Consider the following 16,839-nt stretch of genomic DNA (forward strand, 5'->3'; position numbering starts at 1 on the left):
AACCAACTGAGCCACCCAGGCGCCCCTAAAATAAAAACTTAAAGGAAAAAATAGAGATCAACCTGCTTTCCTTGCTTTGTTTCATTTAATCCTCCAAACAGCCCCGTGGGGGTAGACGCTAGGCTTATCCTCACTTTATACAGAAATGGGGGGTTTCAGAGATTCATCCATTCAACCAGCATTTACTGAGTTCTTGCTATGGTCCAATTTTACCGCGGCTACACGAAACAATGTTAAGCGTGATTGCGCGTGTGTGTGTACATTTAGGAAACAATCCAGGAAGGAGATGCACTTCAACATTAATGCGCTAAGAGAGGCTGTCTGTAGGCAGTGGGTCCAAGTGCTTCCGTTTTCTTCTTTGGCCTTTCTAGATGTTTCCAGTTTTCTGCAGTGCACATCACTGCCTTGGTGACACGTCAAAAAAACTAGTCTTATTTCTTTTTTTTTTTTTAATTTTTTTTTTAACGTTTATTTATTTTTGAGACAGAGAGAGACACAGCACGAACGGGGGAGGGGCAGAGAGAGAGGGAGACACAGAATCGGAAGCAGGCTCCAAGCCATCAGCCCAGAGCCCGACGCGGGGCTCGAACTCGCGGACCGCGAGATCGTGACCTGAGCTGAAGTCGGACGCTTAACCGACTGAGCCACCCAGGCTCCCCAAAACAAGTCTTATTTCAAAGATGGAACTGGAGGATGTTGGAATGACAACATTTCTCACTGTGATATTTTTGCGATCAAGTACGGTTTTCGATGCAGTCTCATTTTACCAAGGTGGCAGACAAATGTTTCTTAATTCTGTTCTGCCTCCTTCTCTCCACACTGCAGAGAGGAACCGGCAGGTGTACAAGTGGAAAGCTGACTCCTCCCTTGACTCTCAAAGCCTGGAATTCGCCATATTTTCTGTGTGGAAACGTAAGCCCAGGGCAGGGTGACCTCCTCCTCCCCAGGCAAACATTTTCCAGACCTCCATGATACCAGTCGCTTTGCATAAAGGAAGCGTGTGCACAGAGTAGGTCCCTGATTGAAGGGACAACACTAGGGTCCAAAAAAAGAGTGGCTGGCCCGATGGCGTCACTGTGTCGCCAGGTGGGACACCCATTTACTCAGGGTACTGTCTTTTATTTTTATTTTCTAATGTTTATTTTTTTTTTTAATTTTTTTTTCAACGTTTTATTTTATTTTTGGGACAGAGAGAGACAGAGCATGAACAGGGGAAGGGCAGAGAGAGAGGGAGACACAGAATCGGAAACAGGCTCCAGGCTCTGAGCCATCAGCCCAGAGCCCGACGCGGGGCTCGAACTCACGGACCGCGAGATCGTGACCTGGCTGAAGTCGGACGCTTAACCGACTGCGCCACCCAGGCGCCCCCCAATTTTTTTTTATTTATTTAGTATTTTTGAGAAACAGAGCCTGAGCAGGGGAGGGGCAGAGATCTCAGTTCTACTGTCAACAGCAGTTCCCCAATCCTATTTCCCCGCCAGGGCTCTGCCTGTCCCACCCTGAGTTCTCTGTTCCTCGGGGTTTCCAAGCACCTAAGCCCTGCAGCGGTCAGGAGGGGGAGGGGAGGGGAGGGGAAGGTGGGGAGGGGCTGCTGGCTGCTGATTGGCTCTCCCCTCGGAGCGAAGTCAGCAGCGGAAATCACTGCTTCCAAGTTCACTGGTGGTGGGAGCAGGGGCAGGGGCTGCCTGGGGTCAAGGGGCTCTGTTTACAAATGCTAATGCTCACGAATCTGAAATCCTGTCTGGGCCCAAGGCCTTCACAGGTAAACTCGGTCCGGTCTTCTGGAATGTCCCATTTGGCTCATTCGTCTCCTTCCCACCAGGGAGAAGTTCTTGGAGAAGGTTCAAGGCCCGGAGGGAACTCAGCCCGCACCGCCTTTAAACTCGCTCACCCCCACGTGGCTGCACATTCCGTGGTGGTCACGTGTCCGGATCTGGCCACGAGCCCCAACCTGCCTGGGCTCGGGTCGGCGCGCCTGGCAGGTCACCCCGGCTGGGTCCCGCATCGGCCCCCAGGGGCCCGAGTCAGAACCCCGCAGAGAGTTCTTGCTCCGCCGTGGAGGGCGACATCGAGCTGGTCCTCTCCAGCCTCTCCGCGGAGAGGAAGGGGAGCCATTTGGCCAGGCGCGTGGCCAGGACCCCGTGGAACAGCTGGCGCAGGTACCTGCGGAACCTCTCTCCCACGAAGGCGTAGATGACGGGGTTGACGCAGCAGTGCGTGTAGGCGATCACCTCCGTCACCTGCATGGCCACGTCCAGCTGTTTGCTCTGCCGACACTCGTCGGTGAAAAGGGTGTCTTGGAAGGCAGAGACCAGCATGGCCAGGTTGTAAGGGGTCCAGAAGAGAAAGAAGACGATCATGATGACGAAAATCAGGCGGACGGCTTTGGCCTTCTTCTCGTTGGGTCGCCTGAGCAGAATCCTTACGATCTCCGTGTAGCAGACGATCATGACCAGCAGAGGCAACACCAGCCCCAACGTGTTCAGCTTTAGAGCCTGGAACCGTTTCCAGGCTTTTAGGTTTTCGTGAGGGAAGTGGAGGCTGCAGGTGATATGGGAGAACTCCCGCTGGGTCTTGGAAAAGTAGAAGCCCGGGACGGAGGCCGAGACGGCCAGGCTCCAGGCCGCGGCGCTGCTGAGGACGCCGAAGAGGACGGTGCGCACCCGCAGGGCGAACACGGCGTGGACGATGGCCAGGTACCTGTCCACCGTCAGCAGGATGATGAAAAAGATCTCGCTGTACAAGCCTATGTAATAAAGCCCCGAGAGCAGCTTGCAGGTGCCGTCGCTGAAAATCCAGTCATCCTTCAGCTTGTAGTCGATCCAAAAGGGCAGCGTGAAGAGGAAAAGGAGGTCAGAGACGGCCAGGTTGAGGAGGTAGATGCTGGTCATACTCTTGAGCCTCTTGTGCTGCACCAGGACCAAGAGCACCAGGACGTTGCCCACCAGGCCGACGACGAACACCAGCGAGTACAGGGGGGGCAGCAGCTGGGCCCCGAAGGCCCTCTCCTCCCCCTTCTGGCACGGGGTTATGCCCTCGTAGTCATATTCTGTCGTCACGTCCAAGTTCTCTGTAGGGACTGTGATTTCCGTGCTGGCCTCTGTCATCCTGGAGCGAGTCTCCGTTTTCTCTGCCGTCAGAGGGCGGCGGGCCCTGGACAACAAAGACGAGGCAGGGATGATTAGAAGCCTTCAACCACCTGACCGCTGTTTTACTGAGTGCCTACTGTGTACCAGACCCCGGGACGCAGCACGGAGTAAGGGGGACCCGGGTCGACTCTGCCGTGGTGGAACCTGGAGCCTAACGGGGTCGGGGCGGGGGGTGGGGGGGTAGGCGGTAAATAAATGAGCGCACGAGTGGTTCATTCCATCGCTTTGACGGTCAGTGTCGTGCGGGAAAAGTCTGGTGGCTGGAGACAGAGCGCAGACGGAGGGAGGTCTCGCCCCACTGCTCCTAACCGGTGCTTCCCGCGATCTTGGCATTGGACTCAGTGCTAGGCAACCCCTCGCCCCCAAGCAGGTGCCTCTGTTGTCCCCCTGTCTGGAGGTGATGATGCGGACGTTCAAAGCGGGAAGGACACGTATTTATGAGAACGAACGGTGGAGTTCAAACTCGGGCGTGAGTGGCTCTCACGCCCCTTCCCGAAATCACTGGGGCTCCTGCCTCCAATCTCAGAGCAATGATTTTGTGCCTTGGGGTCCCCAGAAGGATGCTGAGAGTCCAAAACTTACAGAGGGATTTTCATGGCTCCGGGGGCCTAAAAGGTTCTTAGTCAGGGGTGACATAGCACCCCGGGGGCACATGAAAATGTGTGGCCTTTTTTTTTTTTTTTCCGAGGGGGGGGGTGGTGCCCCGGAGACGAGGGATGCTGCTGTCTGGCCATTCGTTAGGCAGGGCCAAGGATGTCCTGCCACGCAAAAATTATCCTACCCACAGCGCTGCCATAGTGAAATTCTAGAAGGCCAGCTCCATCCCTTAGTGGATGAGGACGCAGAGTGGGTCAGCCTGGCTCATGTCATACAGCCCAGATGTGGCACAGGCGGGTCTACAGGCAACTTCGTAGACAACCTGTGAGAGCCATGAGGAAGATTCAGAGGAAAGTACAGTCTGGCTCTGAGATATTTGCACCCAGGGTTGTCTTGAAACAAACAAAAACACAGAACAGCCACTGGATCGCTTGCCTTCGTGGGACTTCCCCCAGTTCCTGATGGTCAGCAGGCTCTTTCAGTCTGTTCCAATCACTTCCTGAAGACACTTCCCCAAAGGGAGCATGGACGGGCTTTGGCGTAACCTACCGGCTGTGTGACTTGGGATAAGTTAATCTACCTCTCTGAGCCTTAGGTTCTCCTCTGTACTGTGGGAAAGTAGCACCTACCTTGCAGGGCTGCTGTAAGGTAATGCATGTATGAGAAAAGCGACACCTCGGTATTTTCCGGGCCCTCAGTAAATATTGGGGTCCCTCCTTCCCTGCACCGGCCCCTCTCTGAGGCCAGTCCCAGGCTGGCCTCAGTCAAGTGGCCACATCACCACTCCCATCCTGAATCTGGAGTCTCTAGTCTTCTAAATTGCTTAGCGAATGTTTCCAGCTTACAAAATTCACATTTCTGCAGCGGCCGTTGGAAAATAAGGCACACGGGACAGGGCAGGGGGCTGTCCGGCATCCTGGCTGGGGAGCTGTCCTTTCCCGTCAAATCCGTCCCTGTGGCTCACTCGTCCGGCTCTGGACTTGCCTATACCCGACCGGCTCTCCTTCTGGAGGGACCCAGGCTGGCAGTCACTAACCAGGCTGTGTGGGCAATTTCTGACTTCTGCTGCCCCTGCCAGTCCGGGCAGGTGGGCTTGGCAGACAGCACTTTTGGGTAGGCCGGCAGATTTACGGCGGAAGCGACCAGAAGCTTAGCAGCGCAAGGAGCCGCTGCTGCAAGCCTGAGCCCATGAGCCCGGGGGTCCTGGGGAATTGGGGCGAAGATGAGGGCAAACCGAGTCAGCATTGCCCCCGGGCCATTTGAACATTGACCCGCCTTCACCACCACCCCCTCCAACTTCGTTGGCTATTTTCCCAACTTGCCAGGCGCCAGGCAACGATCCGCAAGCAAGTCCGGGAGAGGGATGGGGTGGGGGTGGGGAGGAAGGGGCCTTGCAGGGAGACAGAAGGCCCGTGGTGCAACTGAGGCCGACAAGACCTCAGCCCCGAGGTGATCAGCAGGATCCTCTAGCCTGGGAGCTGGTGAGGGCTTTGAGTAGGGAAAGGGCAGTCTGTGGGGGCTAAGATGCCCAAGACTGGTAGCATGCTGGGGCTGGCTTACGCTGGTTCGTAAAAACCGATCGTGCCCACCTCTCCCCAGCTCGGCATTCAGGGCTTTGGTAGCTTTGAAATCAACCACAGTGGGGATATCGATGCCACAGAAATCCACAAACACTAGAAATCAGGGCTCTTTTTTTCCCACGAGGGCCAGTGGCTAAACCTTTACCGGCCCTTCACTGCCCACAGGCTGAATAGTCTAGAGCTGTCCCCCCAGTGGGAGCGGGGACTCAAGCGTCAGCGAGTAGTAGACCGCCTGGCTGATAAGCTATGCAAACTTCTGAGAGCTTCTAACTCGGAAAATCGGGGCACTCCAGATTCTTCTATGAAGGAACAGTTGAAATAGATACCTCCAAGTGGCCCCCACCCCACCCCTCCCACGCCCCTCCACCTTCGGAACACAGTCTGACCTGCCTCTTTGTTAGTAGAACGGAATGGATGCATCCCAAGAGGACATCTCCCTGTCTCCGGGAGGGTAAAATCCTACCTCCTCCAGAGACAAATCAGCAGTCCTGACTGTGAGGCTCCTTGGTTCTAGTCTTCTCAAGAAATTGGTCACTGGCACCTGCAGTGTTTTTTGTAATTAATATTTCTCTTTTGCTACAACTTCTTCATATACCATGTTTGGGTTTTGTTTACATAGGGAAATTTGGCAAGAGATTTCCTCCTGAATAGTTTTTCCGCAGAGAGCCTCTTGTTTCTTAACAGACTTTAGAAAGGCTGATTTTCTCAATCGGTTACCAACAACCAATCATTCAAGAAAGGCTTTCCTTTTTTAGCAAGAAAACCCCTGTTTTATATCCGAGCCCACAGTCTCATAAATTCACCCCTTGTCGGTATTGCTATGTAATTAATTGCCTGGTAGATGCATCTAGGGGCTAATTAGACATTCGCTTGGCCCTCGAAGAATTCCTCACCTTTCAGGAATGTGCTACGGTGCGAGGACGACAGTCCTGGCTGCATATATGTCTTCTAACAAGATTGCCCTCAGTGGTAACTGACAAGACAGAAAAAAAAAAAAAAAACAAGTACCACTTACTCTGGTCTCAGGGGTTTTGTCCACGAAGTCTTTGTTTCTGGAGCTTTTCGAATTTTGATGAACTCAAGGCTCAACGTCCTGATTGAACAGGAAGTCCTCAGCTTCCTGTGTGATGATTTAGGACTCCGGGGTTCACAGTCTTTCAGAATGACGAGAAGGGGACAGAGTTCTTCCTTTTGTATGGTCGGGTGTCCATGAGTGGCCGCGACACGCGCTAGTGGCCGGTTCCTCCAGGCTGGGCTCACTCTAAGGATTTTCTCTGCTCACTCGGCTGTGCCTCTCCCTAGGGAGCTCTGCCTTAAGGGGATTGGGTAGGGTAGGGTTGGGTGGAGTTGAGTGGGGAGAGGTAGTCTGAGCTGTTCCCAGAATTTGTGAAGCAATCAAAGGCTGAGATAGTGTGTGTGTGTGTGTGTGTGTGTGTGTGTGTGTGTATTGAGGGGTGGTGAGGGAGGGCAGGGCATAGAGGGTTTGTGGTCAGTGACTAGCCTTTTTTTTTTTTTTTTAGAGTTTGCAAATGCAAGGATTTAAACCCCAACGCTGGATCCTGGTTCTCCAAATGAACCGGCTGATAGCGCGAGAGACGTGACAGGTCCTCTTTGGCGCCCCCTGTGTCCTCCACCTCTGTTTGCTGTCCCTTTCTGCTCCCGGTCTCCACCCCTGCAGACCCCACCGGAACAGTTTCATCTCGAGGAACCTCCAGCCCGAAGTGAGTACAGGTCTGTAGGCTGAGTTTCAGCCATGTCTTTCTGATCGCAGGTTCCTGTTTAATGCGATGGTCCAACCGAGGCTGCGGCCAAATCCCAGCTCTCCCCTGACACAAGGGCCGGTAACCCCGCCTTGACAAGTCTTGGCTCCTACTCCATCGCATGAGGTCGCCAAGCACTCTTGCTTGCCGCAGGATGCACAAGGTCAGCTTGGAGGTGAAAAGTGTCACAGAGCACCTGGCCTAAGGAAGAGTGACGAAGGATGCTTCCCACGACTCTCCCCACAGCCGCCGGCACCTGCTCTGCCACTGTGCTGGCTTCCCCCCTGCCCGCCACTCTGGGCTCCACTCCTTTTCTGTTAAATGGGACTCTAGTGGCCTTCACAGGATTGCTGCAAAGCACCATTTCAGAAATGAATGCGAATGTGATTTGCAAATGTCACTTGTCCCTTCAAGGCTCTGTTTCTTCATCGGTAGAATGAAGACTTTAGACAAGGTGCCCCGTGTGCCCTTCAAAGGAACACTCCAGGAGTCTTCTGGGGTCGGGCCTCCCCTCTCGGGCAGCCCGTCCACAGACAGATGGGGGAAGAGGGAGGCAAAAGGCAACTAAGCTGACAAAGAGGTGACTTTGGGTGTATTATTTATGCGTTCGATTGTCTCTTTCCTCTTCTGTAAGACGAGGTTTATTATTCCCACTTTATAGAAGGTTAAATGAATACATGCATATGAATGAACGATTTGGTGCTGAGCTTGGCAAACATTACCAACGCCTGCCTTAATTTGGGTTTCCCTTTTAGGTGCAAACCCTGGAACGGAACGCAGATGCAAGTAATGTATTTGCAGCGGATCCCAGGAGACACTGCAGGGGAGGGGACAGGGGGACAGGAAAGGGAGCATTATAGAGCCACTCCTGCAGAAGGTAAGTGGCACCCAGGCCCCCTGGGGACCCCAGGGAGCCCCTCAGAGTCACCCCAACTGTGGGGCCAGAGGGTTGAGGAAACCGGGCACGTATCCATCACATCTCTGCCTGCCCGCCACTGGCTGAGGGCCACTTCTCTCTGGCTTTTGTCGCTGGATATCATCCCCAGGAGATTCTTCTCCACCAGCGCGCGGGGCTGGGCATTTAGGCAGTGGCCGTGGCCCTAGATGTAGTGGGAACAGACAGGAGTGTCAGGAAGGTGCACACCACGGCCTTCTAACCTTGACTTTGCCTCGGCCTCTGTTTCCTTAATGGGGCGCCCCCTGCCGCGTCAACCCCCGATCCGGCCTGCTGACCCTCCTCCTTCATGTCCCATGCTGCCTTTCTGGGTCTCATCCGCGACATCTGATGCTGACGCAGCCGTTCCCACTTCTCCTTTCCTGTCTCAACCTCAACGTCCCGAAATCTTATGTTCTGTTTGACCGGGACGCGGTGAGGCCAGGCTCCTTGCCTGAGTGGAGCCGGCGCGTCATTGAGGTACGCCTTTCAGGGTCAAGTGCTACACCTGTAGGTGAATTTCCGGGGGAGGGGAGGGGCTGGCAGTGCTCTCTCTGCCACCCAGTCCCGGGCCACGCTGTCTGCCTACTTGGCAAAAGAGATTGCTTCCGAGCCCGGGCCCCTCTGGGGACACCAAAGACAGATTGGCGGGCGTCTCACAGATGGACACGAGGGCCTTTGGGGGACACTGGTGGCCCCTAGGCAGTAGCCTACCCTTGCCCCCTCCACACCACTGCCTTTTATCCCCACCTCGTCTAATCTCCTTCCCTAGCCTCTCTCTCCACCACCCCTTCTTCCCCAGGCAGTCTTTTCTCCTCCTTAATCTCCACCTCTGCTCTCACGCCTGGTAGCTCCCAGGCTGTCTTGCCCCACAACGTGCTGCCAACCCAGCCTGGCAAGCCAGAGGAAGCAGGTCCAGTAATCTGTCCCCTGCATTCTGCCCAGCTGCCCTCTTGTGCTGGGTCATGTCCCGTCGTGAATGAGGATGTTGGGCACGACCACGACCCAGGACAGACGAGAAGCCACCCTGCCTGGATCACCCAAGAGCCCACCTCCTCCCTGCAGCCCTTCCCACTCCACTCTCTGCAGCCAGAAATCATCCGGGAGAGGCAGGTGCGGGGGCTCTGAGGGGCTTATGGGTTTTTTTTTTTTGTTTGTTTTGCTTTGTTTTGTGTTTTGCAGGGGTGGGGCTCGGGCGTGAGCAAAAGCTGCCGAGCGTCTTAAGGCCTGGCCTCAGAAGTCACCTCGTGTCACCTCTGCTGCGTTGTGAGGGTCGAAGCACGTCACCGAGCCCAGCCACAGCCAAGGAGTCGGGAGATAGGACACGTGGGTTTAGTTGGAGTGGTGCAGTCACGCTGTGGAAGGCCGTGTGCCCCAGGATGGGGTGGGGGGGGGGGCTTGAAACTGTATTTTACCCTCCACCGAAGTACAGGTCTCCTCCAGTCTCTGGCCAAGGGCTTCCTTGAACCCTCTCCCCCATGGCCATGTCTTCCGTGCTCCTCGGCCACTCACGCCCGTGACCCTAACTCCCGGATCTCGCCGTCAGAGCAACCGCGGCCCCTCATACCTTGGCTCCCGGCACCCCAGCCTCTGACCCCACTCCCACCTCTCCTGCCATTCGGCACCAACAGGTCCTTGACCCCAGTGGGGCTGTGGGTATGTCAATTTTCTACAGACCGTCAGCCTCCTTATACTGCCCACCAGCCTGACCCCACGGGCCATTGCTCCGGTCTCCGTCCCCCACCCCCTTACCTCCACCCTCAGCTCTCAGGGTCTTTTCTGACCTCGTGGCGTCCACCCAGCAAAATCCGGCCTCGGGCACAGCCAGCCCCACGCCCGCACCCACGAAGTTGAATGCGGCTGGAGGGAACCCCGCAGGCGTCCTGCGAGAACTGAGTTGTCACCCACCGTCGGAAGGCGGGGAGGAACGAAGAGGCGATAACAACCCTTCAGACCTCAGATCTGAGCCGTGGACGGATCTTAGGCGTGCGGACCTCTCCCCTCCTCCTTCTAGTCCGAGAGCCGAATCCGGGGACTGGCTCGCGCTGGCTCTTTCCTCCCACCGCATTCACCGCACGTCCACGAAGTGCCCCCGATCTCGGTCGCGCACCGGGCAGTTACGGGGCTCAGCGGAGCTAGGCAGGGCCCGGAACCAGCGCGAACTCCAGGGGTGGTCGGGGGGCTGGCCGCACCCGCATCACGTGGGAGCTTGTTGAGAAGAAAGGTTCTCAGGGCCTCACCCCGGACCTGCAGAATCCGAATCCCCGGGGGCGGGTGTCGGACCCAGAAGCTGTGTTTGGGGCAAGCCCTCTGGTGCCTCTTATTTATGCTGGAGTTTGAGGATCCTGTCTAGACACTTGCTGATTAGTGTGTGACACCAAGACCCGGGCGCTCGTCCAAAACGGCAGACCCTGGGACCTCACCACGGGCCCCCTGAGAGAGAAACTACGTTTTCACCGGGCCCCCCAGGGATCTGTCACGGGCCCAGGGGCTGGAGGTGGCCGAAGGACGCGTCCCAGGGCGTAGACGCTCAGGAAGCCTTGGGTGACTGGTTGTCGCACAGAAGGAGCACCCTCGCCGGGCTGCCCAGATAGGTTCCACTTCCCGGGCCCACGCGGAGGCTCAGCGGGGACGCCCTGGGGCCTGACCTCGCATCTGGTCCCTACGCTGTATTAGGGAGGCTGAGGGAGAGTCGCGCCTACCCGCCGCCGGTGGGGGTAGAAATCCGGTCCCCCTCCCCGGAGGGCTCTTTGGCCATGTCTGCCGCGCCCCAGGCTGGACGGATGGAGCAAAGGCCGTGTGCCCTGGATGCCGCCAGCAGGAAGGCCCTGGTGGGGAAGGTACAATGTCTCTGGAAGGAAGCAGGATGAACGGCTAATATTCCTGGTCCCTGGGGAGGGAGGCAGGTGCGCCTGGGGGAGACACCAAGCCCGAGTTTTCACTGTCTGTTACTTTGTACCGCTTGGCTTTTGTACCAAGTACAACTGTTATCCGCCTGGTGGTTTTCTTTCCTTTTTTTTTCAATATATGAAATTTATCGTCAAATTGGTTTCCATACGACACCCAGCGCTCATCCCAAAAGGTGCCCTCCTCAGTACCCATCCCCCACCCCCCCGTCCCTCCCACCCCCCATCAACCCTCAGTTTGTTCTCGGTCCCCTGGCGGTTTTCAAAATGGGGTCCAAGGGGCGCCTGGGTGGCGCAGTCGGTGAAGCGTCCGACTTCAGCCAGGTCACGATCTCGTGCTCCGTGAGTTCGAGCCCCGCGTCGGGCTCTGGGCTGACGGCTCGGAGCCTGGAGCCTGTTTCCGATTCTGTGTCTCCCTCTCTCTCTGCCCCTCCCCCGTTCGTGCTCTGTCTCTCTCTGTCCCAAAAATAAATAAATAACGTTGAAAAAAAAATTAAAAAAAAAAACCAATCACAACAGACGGGGCAGGTGGTGGGGCAGAAGTAGCTTTGGGGATCCGGCCACTCTTTGCACTGACATTGTTTGCCTCCGGGGAAAACAAAATTATTTTCCCGAAAGTGTTATTTATGTTATGATGTAACAGTTTCATTCCTGTTATTTTAAGGGAATCGCTGAATTTGTGTTCAGGGCTCAGTGTTAGTTCCTGCTACGGTACATATCTTTTTTATTAAAATTTTTTTAATGTTTATTTTTGAGAGAGAGAGAGAGAGCACGCGTGTGAGCGCTAGTGGGGGAAGGGCAGAGAGAGGGGGAGACACAGAATCCGAAGCAGGCGCCAGGCTCCAAGCTGTCAGCACAGCGCCCGACGCAGGGCTCGAACTCAGGGACCGCGAGAGCATGACCCGAGCCGAAGTCGGACGCGTAACCGACTCTGCCACAGTAAATGTTAATAATCCACATAAACAAAGGCTCGTTGGTGTGTGCAATGGTACTGTAGACATACACATTCCTGAGACTGAATCTTGAGAACTGTTGGTTCGGGGCAGACTGATACAGCTACATTCTTGCAAACACCCGGTTCCCCCGAATAGTAGCTGGTGACCCAGGGCAAGCTCACTATTTTCCTGAGCCTCACTTTTCCCCTCTGTGAGCCTTAAGGAAGGGATGCGCCTAAGACCTTTAGTACGTAGTGTTACTCAGTGTTGTTATGGCTCCCTAACCCCTACGGCAGACTCAGGCGACCCAACTACACCGTCAGTGACATTAAGTCGGTAGCCGGAACTTGGCCACGGGAAGAGCCTTTCCCCCCCCGCCCCCCCGGGGGATCAGCAAATGCCACGCGTTGATGCCTTTTTCGTTCTTTCCTCCCGGAGGGCTGATAGGGGTCCTTTGCCAGCTCACACTGCCGGGCGACCGCAGGCCGTGAGTGCACAGGGCCTCAGTGTTAAATCTGTGTGGCCAGAGGGACCTAATGGGAAAGTTTGCCTCTCAGTGTATACGAACCTCGGGTCTGGGCAGAAACTAGCTTTTATTTGAGTGCCTGCCCTTTGCACAACTAGCCGGGGGCCCAGCTGCCTGATTTCAGGGGGATCCCCTCACGCCGGAGGGGCGCCTGCTCACGCTCCTACAGACCGGGCTGGAGAGGAAGGTCTAGGAACAGAAATTTCTCCCAACTCCCTTTGTCCTGCACCAGCATTTCCTTCCCTAAAGTGCCCCCAGCGTGCCCCCCTCCCCCTTCTCCAGGGCCCCCCCTCTCCCCCAGGGAGCCCCCCTCCCCCTGCTCCAGGGCCCCCCTCTCCCCCAGGGAGCCCCCCTCCCCCTGCTCCAGGGCCCCCCTCCCCCCAGGGAGCCCCCCTCCCCCTGCTCCAGGGCCCCCCTCCCCCCAGGGAGCCCCCCTCCCCCTGCTCCAGGGCCCCCCTCCCCCCAGGGAGCCCCCCTCCCCCTGCTCCAGGGCCCCCCTCTCCCCCAGGGAGCCCCCCTCCCCCTGCTCCGGGACCTCCCCCCCAACGCCGCTTCACTGCTGTCCACACAGTGCTACTTTCTCATCTTGAGTTCCCATTTTGAGCCTCCTGTCCTCTTTCTGATGCTTCCAATCATGCCTGTTTCGTGACATCTCTGTAAAGAGGACCCAGAGTCCCTTCAAAGGCCTTTCCAAAGATGGCTGTTGGGGGGGCCCTCCCCAGGTCGGGCGAACCTGAGGCCAGTTGGGCCTCCCTGCCCCGGGCTTGCATTTTCAGTGGCCTTAGTTACACAGAGCACCGGGGAGGGACTGTCCCGGGGAGAAGAGACAAAGACCCCCCATCCTTCCTCCTGACGCTCAAGGAGGGAGGTCTGGCAGTATGGCCCACAGGGGTCTAAACCAATTACCACTGGGGGACAGAGTCGGTGGACCGCCCCTCCCAGGGCCTGCTCCCAAGAGTAGAGAGGACAATGGCTGTGGCTTGAAGGCCGTGACCTCCCGCGCTCACCACGACCGGGTCCTTTAGAGGGCACTCTTGGACCGTGGCAGAGGCGTCATCCGGGGCCTGATGTCGAAGGTCCTCCTGCTGTCTGGGCAGGAGAATTCCTGTTTCAGGACAGCGCGGCCAGAGGACGCAGGACCACGGGCCAGGCCACCAGCCGCCACTAGGGATCCCATCAACAAGCGGTCGGCCCCCTGCCCGCAGCCCCAGGGTGTGGCCTCGAGCATTCGTGGGTGGGCAAGGTGGGGGGAGGCACGGAGGCTTCCCGGGGACACACGGGCTTCAAGAGCAGTTGGGTGCGTGAGGGATCCCGCTTTCCAGGCTGGAGACGTTTCAGGGAGAGGGGCTGACAGCCTGGCTGTGCCACTCTCTCTTGCGTCGTTCGCTCCTCTCCCGCTGACGCCTTACTGTCCAGGGCACCAGCCAGGCGGCCTTAGGCTTCCCATCGAAGGTACCACCAGGCCGGCAGAGACGTCGGGAGGAAAGCCTGCAGGGTGCCCTTCTCCTGGGCGCTGCCTCGGAGAGCTGGCTCCCCAGGTCCTCCCCTCGTTGTCCGTGCGTCTCCCAGCAAAGAATAATTCCCCCGGCCTGTCACGCTTGGGTCCCAATTACGGCTCCCTCGGACGCCCACCGTGCGACGTGCAGTCTCGGGCGATTTTCTCCGCCACTTGCCTCGAGCTTCAGTTTCCCCATGTGCCTGGCAGCCGGCAGGTGTCCAGCCGATGGGAACCAAGTGGCAGTCTATTTCTTTCGCCCAAGCCTCCATCGAAGTGGCAAAGGTGTGGCAGAAGTGCCTCCTGCGTGCAAAAAACAAAAAAGCCATCCAAGGACCCCCACCCCCCACCTCCGCGCTGAAAAGGGAAAGGGAAGAAGAGACTATCTCAAGGAGGTGCCCTATTTATGTGCTGCCCACCACACGCTGTTCCGGGATATCATGGAACCTGTGTTACCTCTTTTCTCTCCAACTTGACTGGAAGCTTCTCCGCAGCTGGACCCGGGCCCCACCGTCTCGTGCACGGTTTCCACAGCACCCTGCACAGAGCTACACGAACGCAAGGTGCTGGGGGTCCACACCTGTGCACTGAGGTGTGCGTGTGACCACAGGTGAGGGTGACGTGTGACATCTTTTGTTCAGAGCGACATTGTCAGGCACCTGCCTGAATAAACTCATTTTCTCTTTCCATCCTGCCTTAGTGCCGGGAGTGTGAAATCTTCCTGCTCCTGAGAAGGAGGTGAGGGGAGAAGGGACAAATGGTAGAGACCTGTGTCCCGTGGCTGGTCCAGCATCTGGCCGGGCAGGGGCTGGCATGAGGCCGAGATCCTGGCCGTGGTATTGGGGGATGGCTGGTCTCTCCAGTGGGGTCCAGAAGCTACAGCCTGGGCATTGTTGCAACTGAATCGGTGTTAGGTGTGACCGGGGATTCTAGGAGCCGAGTAGAAAAGGGCACGAATGCCCGTAGCCAGAAACAGGTCAAGATACCCCTCTTGGATGAAAGGCTTATATACAGGGGCGCCTGGGTGGCGCAGTCGGTTAAGTGTCCGACTTCAGCCAGGTCACGATCTCGCGGTCCGTGAGTTCGAGCCCCGTGTCGGGCTCTGGGCTGATGGCTCGGAGCCTGGAGCCTGTTTCCGATTCTGTGTCTCCCTCTCTCTCTGCCCCTCCCCCGTTCATGCTCTGTCTCTCTCTGTCCCAAAAATAAATAAAAAACATTGAAAAAAAAATGAAAAAAAAAAAAAGATAAATCACCCAGATGTGTGACTGCCGAGTTGTACTGTAAGGGCATGGTTTAGTTTTGGAAGAAACAGCCGTACTCTTTTCCAGAGCAGCTGTATTATTTTCTGTCCACAACAGCAATGTGCGAGGGATCCCGTTTCTCCCCATCCTCACCGGCATTTGGTTTTGTCGCTGTGTTTTGTATTTCGGGCATTCTGATAGGTGTCGTGGTAGTTTCTATTTACATTTTCTAATGACTAATGATATTGAAGATGTGTTCATGCGCGTGGCTGCCATTAGTATGTCTCCTTCGGGGAGATGTCCGTGTATGTCTTTGCCCATTTTCTTTCTTTCTTTTTTTAATTAAAAAAAAAAAGAATCTTTATTTTTGAGACAGAAAGAGAGACCGAGCATGAGCAGGGGAGGGGCAGAGAGAGAGGGAGACACAGCATCCGAAGCAGGCTCCAGGCTCCGAGCTGTCAGCACAGAGCCCGACGCGGGGCTCGAACTCAAGGACCGCGAGATCATGACCTGAGCCAATGTCGGACGCTTAACAAACTGAACCACCCAGATGCCCCATGTCTTTGCCCGTTTTCTAACTGGATTTTTTGCTCTTGAGTTTGAAGAGTGCTGTCCATTTTAGATACACATGTTTTGCTGGAGATGTTGCTTACAAATATTTGCTGAGTCTGTAGCTTGTGTTTTCGTCAGCTGAGTAGAGGATTTCGAAGAGGAAAGGTTTCTGTTTCGAAGAAGGTTAATTTAGCAATTTTTCTTTTTATGGATTGGCGCTTTTGGCCTCAAGTCTAGGAACACGTGGCCTTGACGCAGAGACCAAAGATCTCTGCTTTGTCATCTTCTGGGGTCTTGTATTTGACATTTTATAATTAAGGCTGTGATCGATTTTGAGTTAATTTTTGCGTGAGATGTGAGGTTGAGGCTGACGGCCGTTAGTTTCTTCCTGCCTGTGGCTAATAGCTTCAGCACCGTTCGTTGAAAAGGCTGTCACGGCCTCTTCGTCAAAAGGCAGGTGGTCGTCTTTGAGAATCCAGTTCTACATTTTCTGTTTTGTCCCGTTGATCTGTCTATCCCTCTGCCAAAACCACACTGCCTGGATTACCGTAGATGATGTCCTGAAATCAGATGAAGTGATTCCTCTGCCTTTATTCCTCATTTTCAAAATTGCGTTAGCAGGGGCTCCTGGGTGGCTCAGTCAGTTAAGCGGCTGACTTTGGCTCAGGTCATGATCTCACGGTCCATGAGTTCAAGCCCGTGTCGGGCGCTGTGCTGACAGCTCAGAACCTGGAGCCTGCTTTGGGTTCCGTGTCTCCCTCTCTCTCTGCCCCTCCCCTGCTCCTTCTCTGTCTGTCTCTCTCTCTAAATTAAATAAACATTAAAAACAATGTTTTAGCAATTCAAAGTCCTATGACTTTCCATATAAATGTAAGAATAATCAGCTTGTCTAGGTCTTCTTGTACAAAAAGACCTTTGATGGGATTTTAATCTAAATTGTTTTAAACCTGTTGATCGATTGGGGGATAAACTGATATCTTTCCTATGTTTTGTATTTCGTGTTCCTATGTTTTGTCTTGCAACCCATGTACGTAGGCTGTCTCTCTACATTTATTTAGGGCTTTGACTTCCTTCACCAGCATTTTGCAAGTCCTAGCATCAAGTCCTGCAAATGTGTTGGTAAAGTGGTACAGAAGTATAATCTAAACGCTTTTTGGAGCAATT

At 55.5% G+C, this 16,839-nt stretch overlaps 1 protein-coding gene and 1 long non-coding RNA gene across 7 annotated transcripts in view; one reads left to right on the forward strand and one right to left on the reverse strand.

The window, feature by feature from the left end:
- LOC102901413 overlaps positions 1-11,016 on the forward strand; it is a 51,337-nt gene extending 40,321 nt beyond the window's left edge. Inside the window, exons 1-5 of one of the 3 annotated variants that reach the window (XR_006592051.1) lie at positions 6,511-6,652; positions 6,847-7,057; positions 7,842-7,963; positions 8,384-8,500; positions 9,203-11,016. This is a non-coding gene — a long non-coding RNA (uncharacterized LOC102901413). Of the gene's footprint in view, positions 1-6,510; positions 6,653-6,846; positions 7,058-7,841; positions 7,964-8,383; positions 8,501-9,202 lie in introns of those variants that run through there. The other 2 variants (XR_439701.5, XR_006592052.1) reach the window with 2 other exon arrangements.
- Positions 1,341-6,473, reverse strand: CCR1 (C-C motif chemokine receptor 1). 4 transcript variants are annotated; one of them, XM_006928640.5, is made up of 2 exons: positions 6,342-6,473; positions 1,341-3,153 (listed from the first exon to the last, which is right to left on the reverse strand). In XM_006928640.5, the coding sequence occupies exon 2, from the start codon at positions 3,105-3,107 to the stop codon at positions 2,025-2,027; it is 1,083 nt and encodes a 360-aa protein (XP_006928702.1). In that variant the 5' UTR covers positions 3,108-3,153; positions 6,342-6,473; the 3' UTR covers positions 1,341-2,024.
- Positions 11,017-16,839: the final 5,823 nt, after the last annotated feature.

The sequence above is a fragment of the Felis catus genome, chromosome A2 (genome assembly GCF_018350175.1).
Source record: "Felis catus isolate Fca126 chromosome A2, F.catus_Fca126_mat1.0, whole genome shotgun sequence".
Classification (NCBI taxonomy): domain Eukaryota; kingdom Metazoa; phylum Chordata; class Mammalia; order Carnivora; family Felidae; genus Felis; species Felis catus.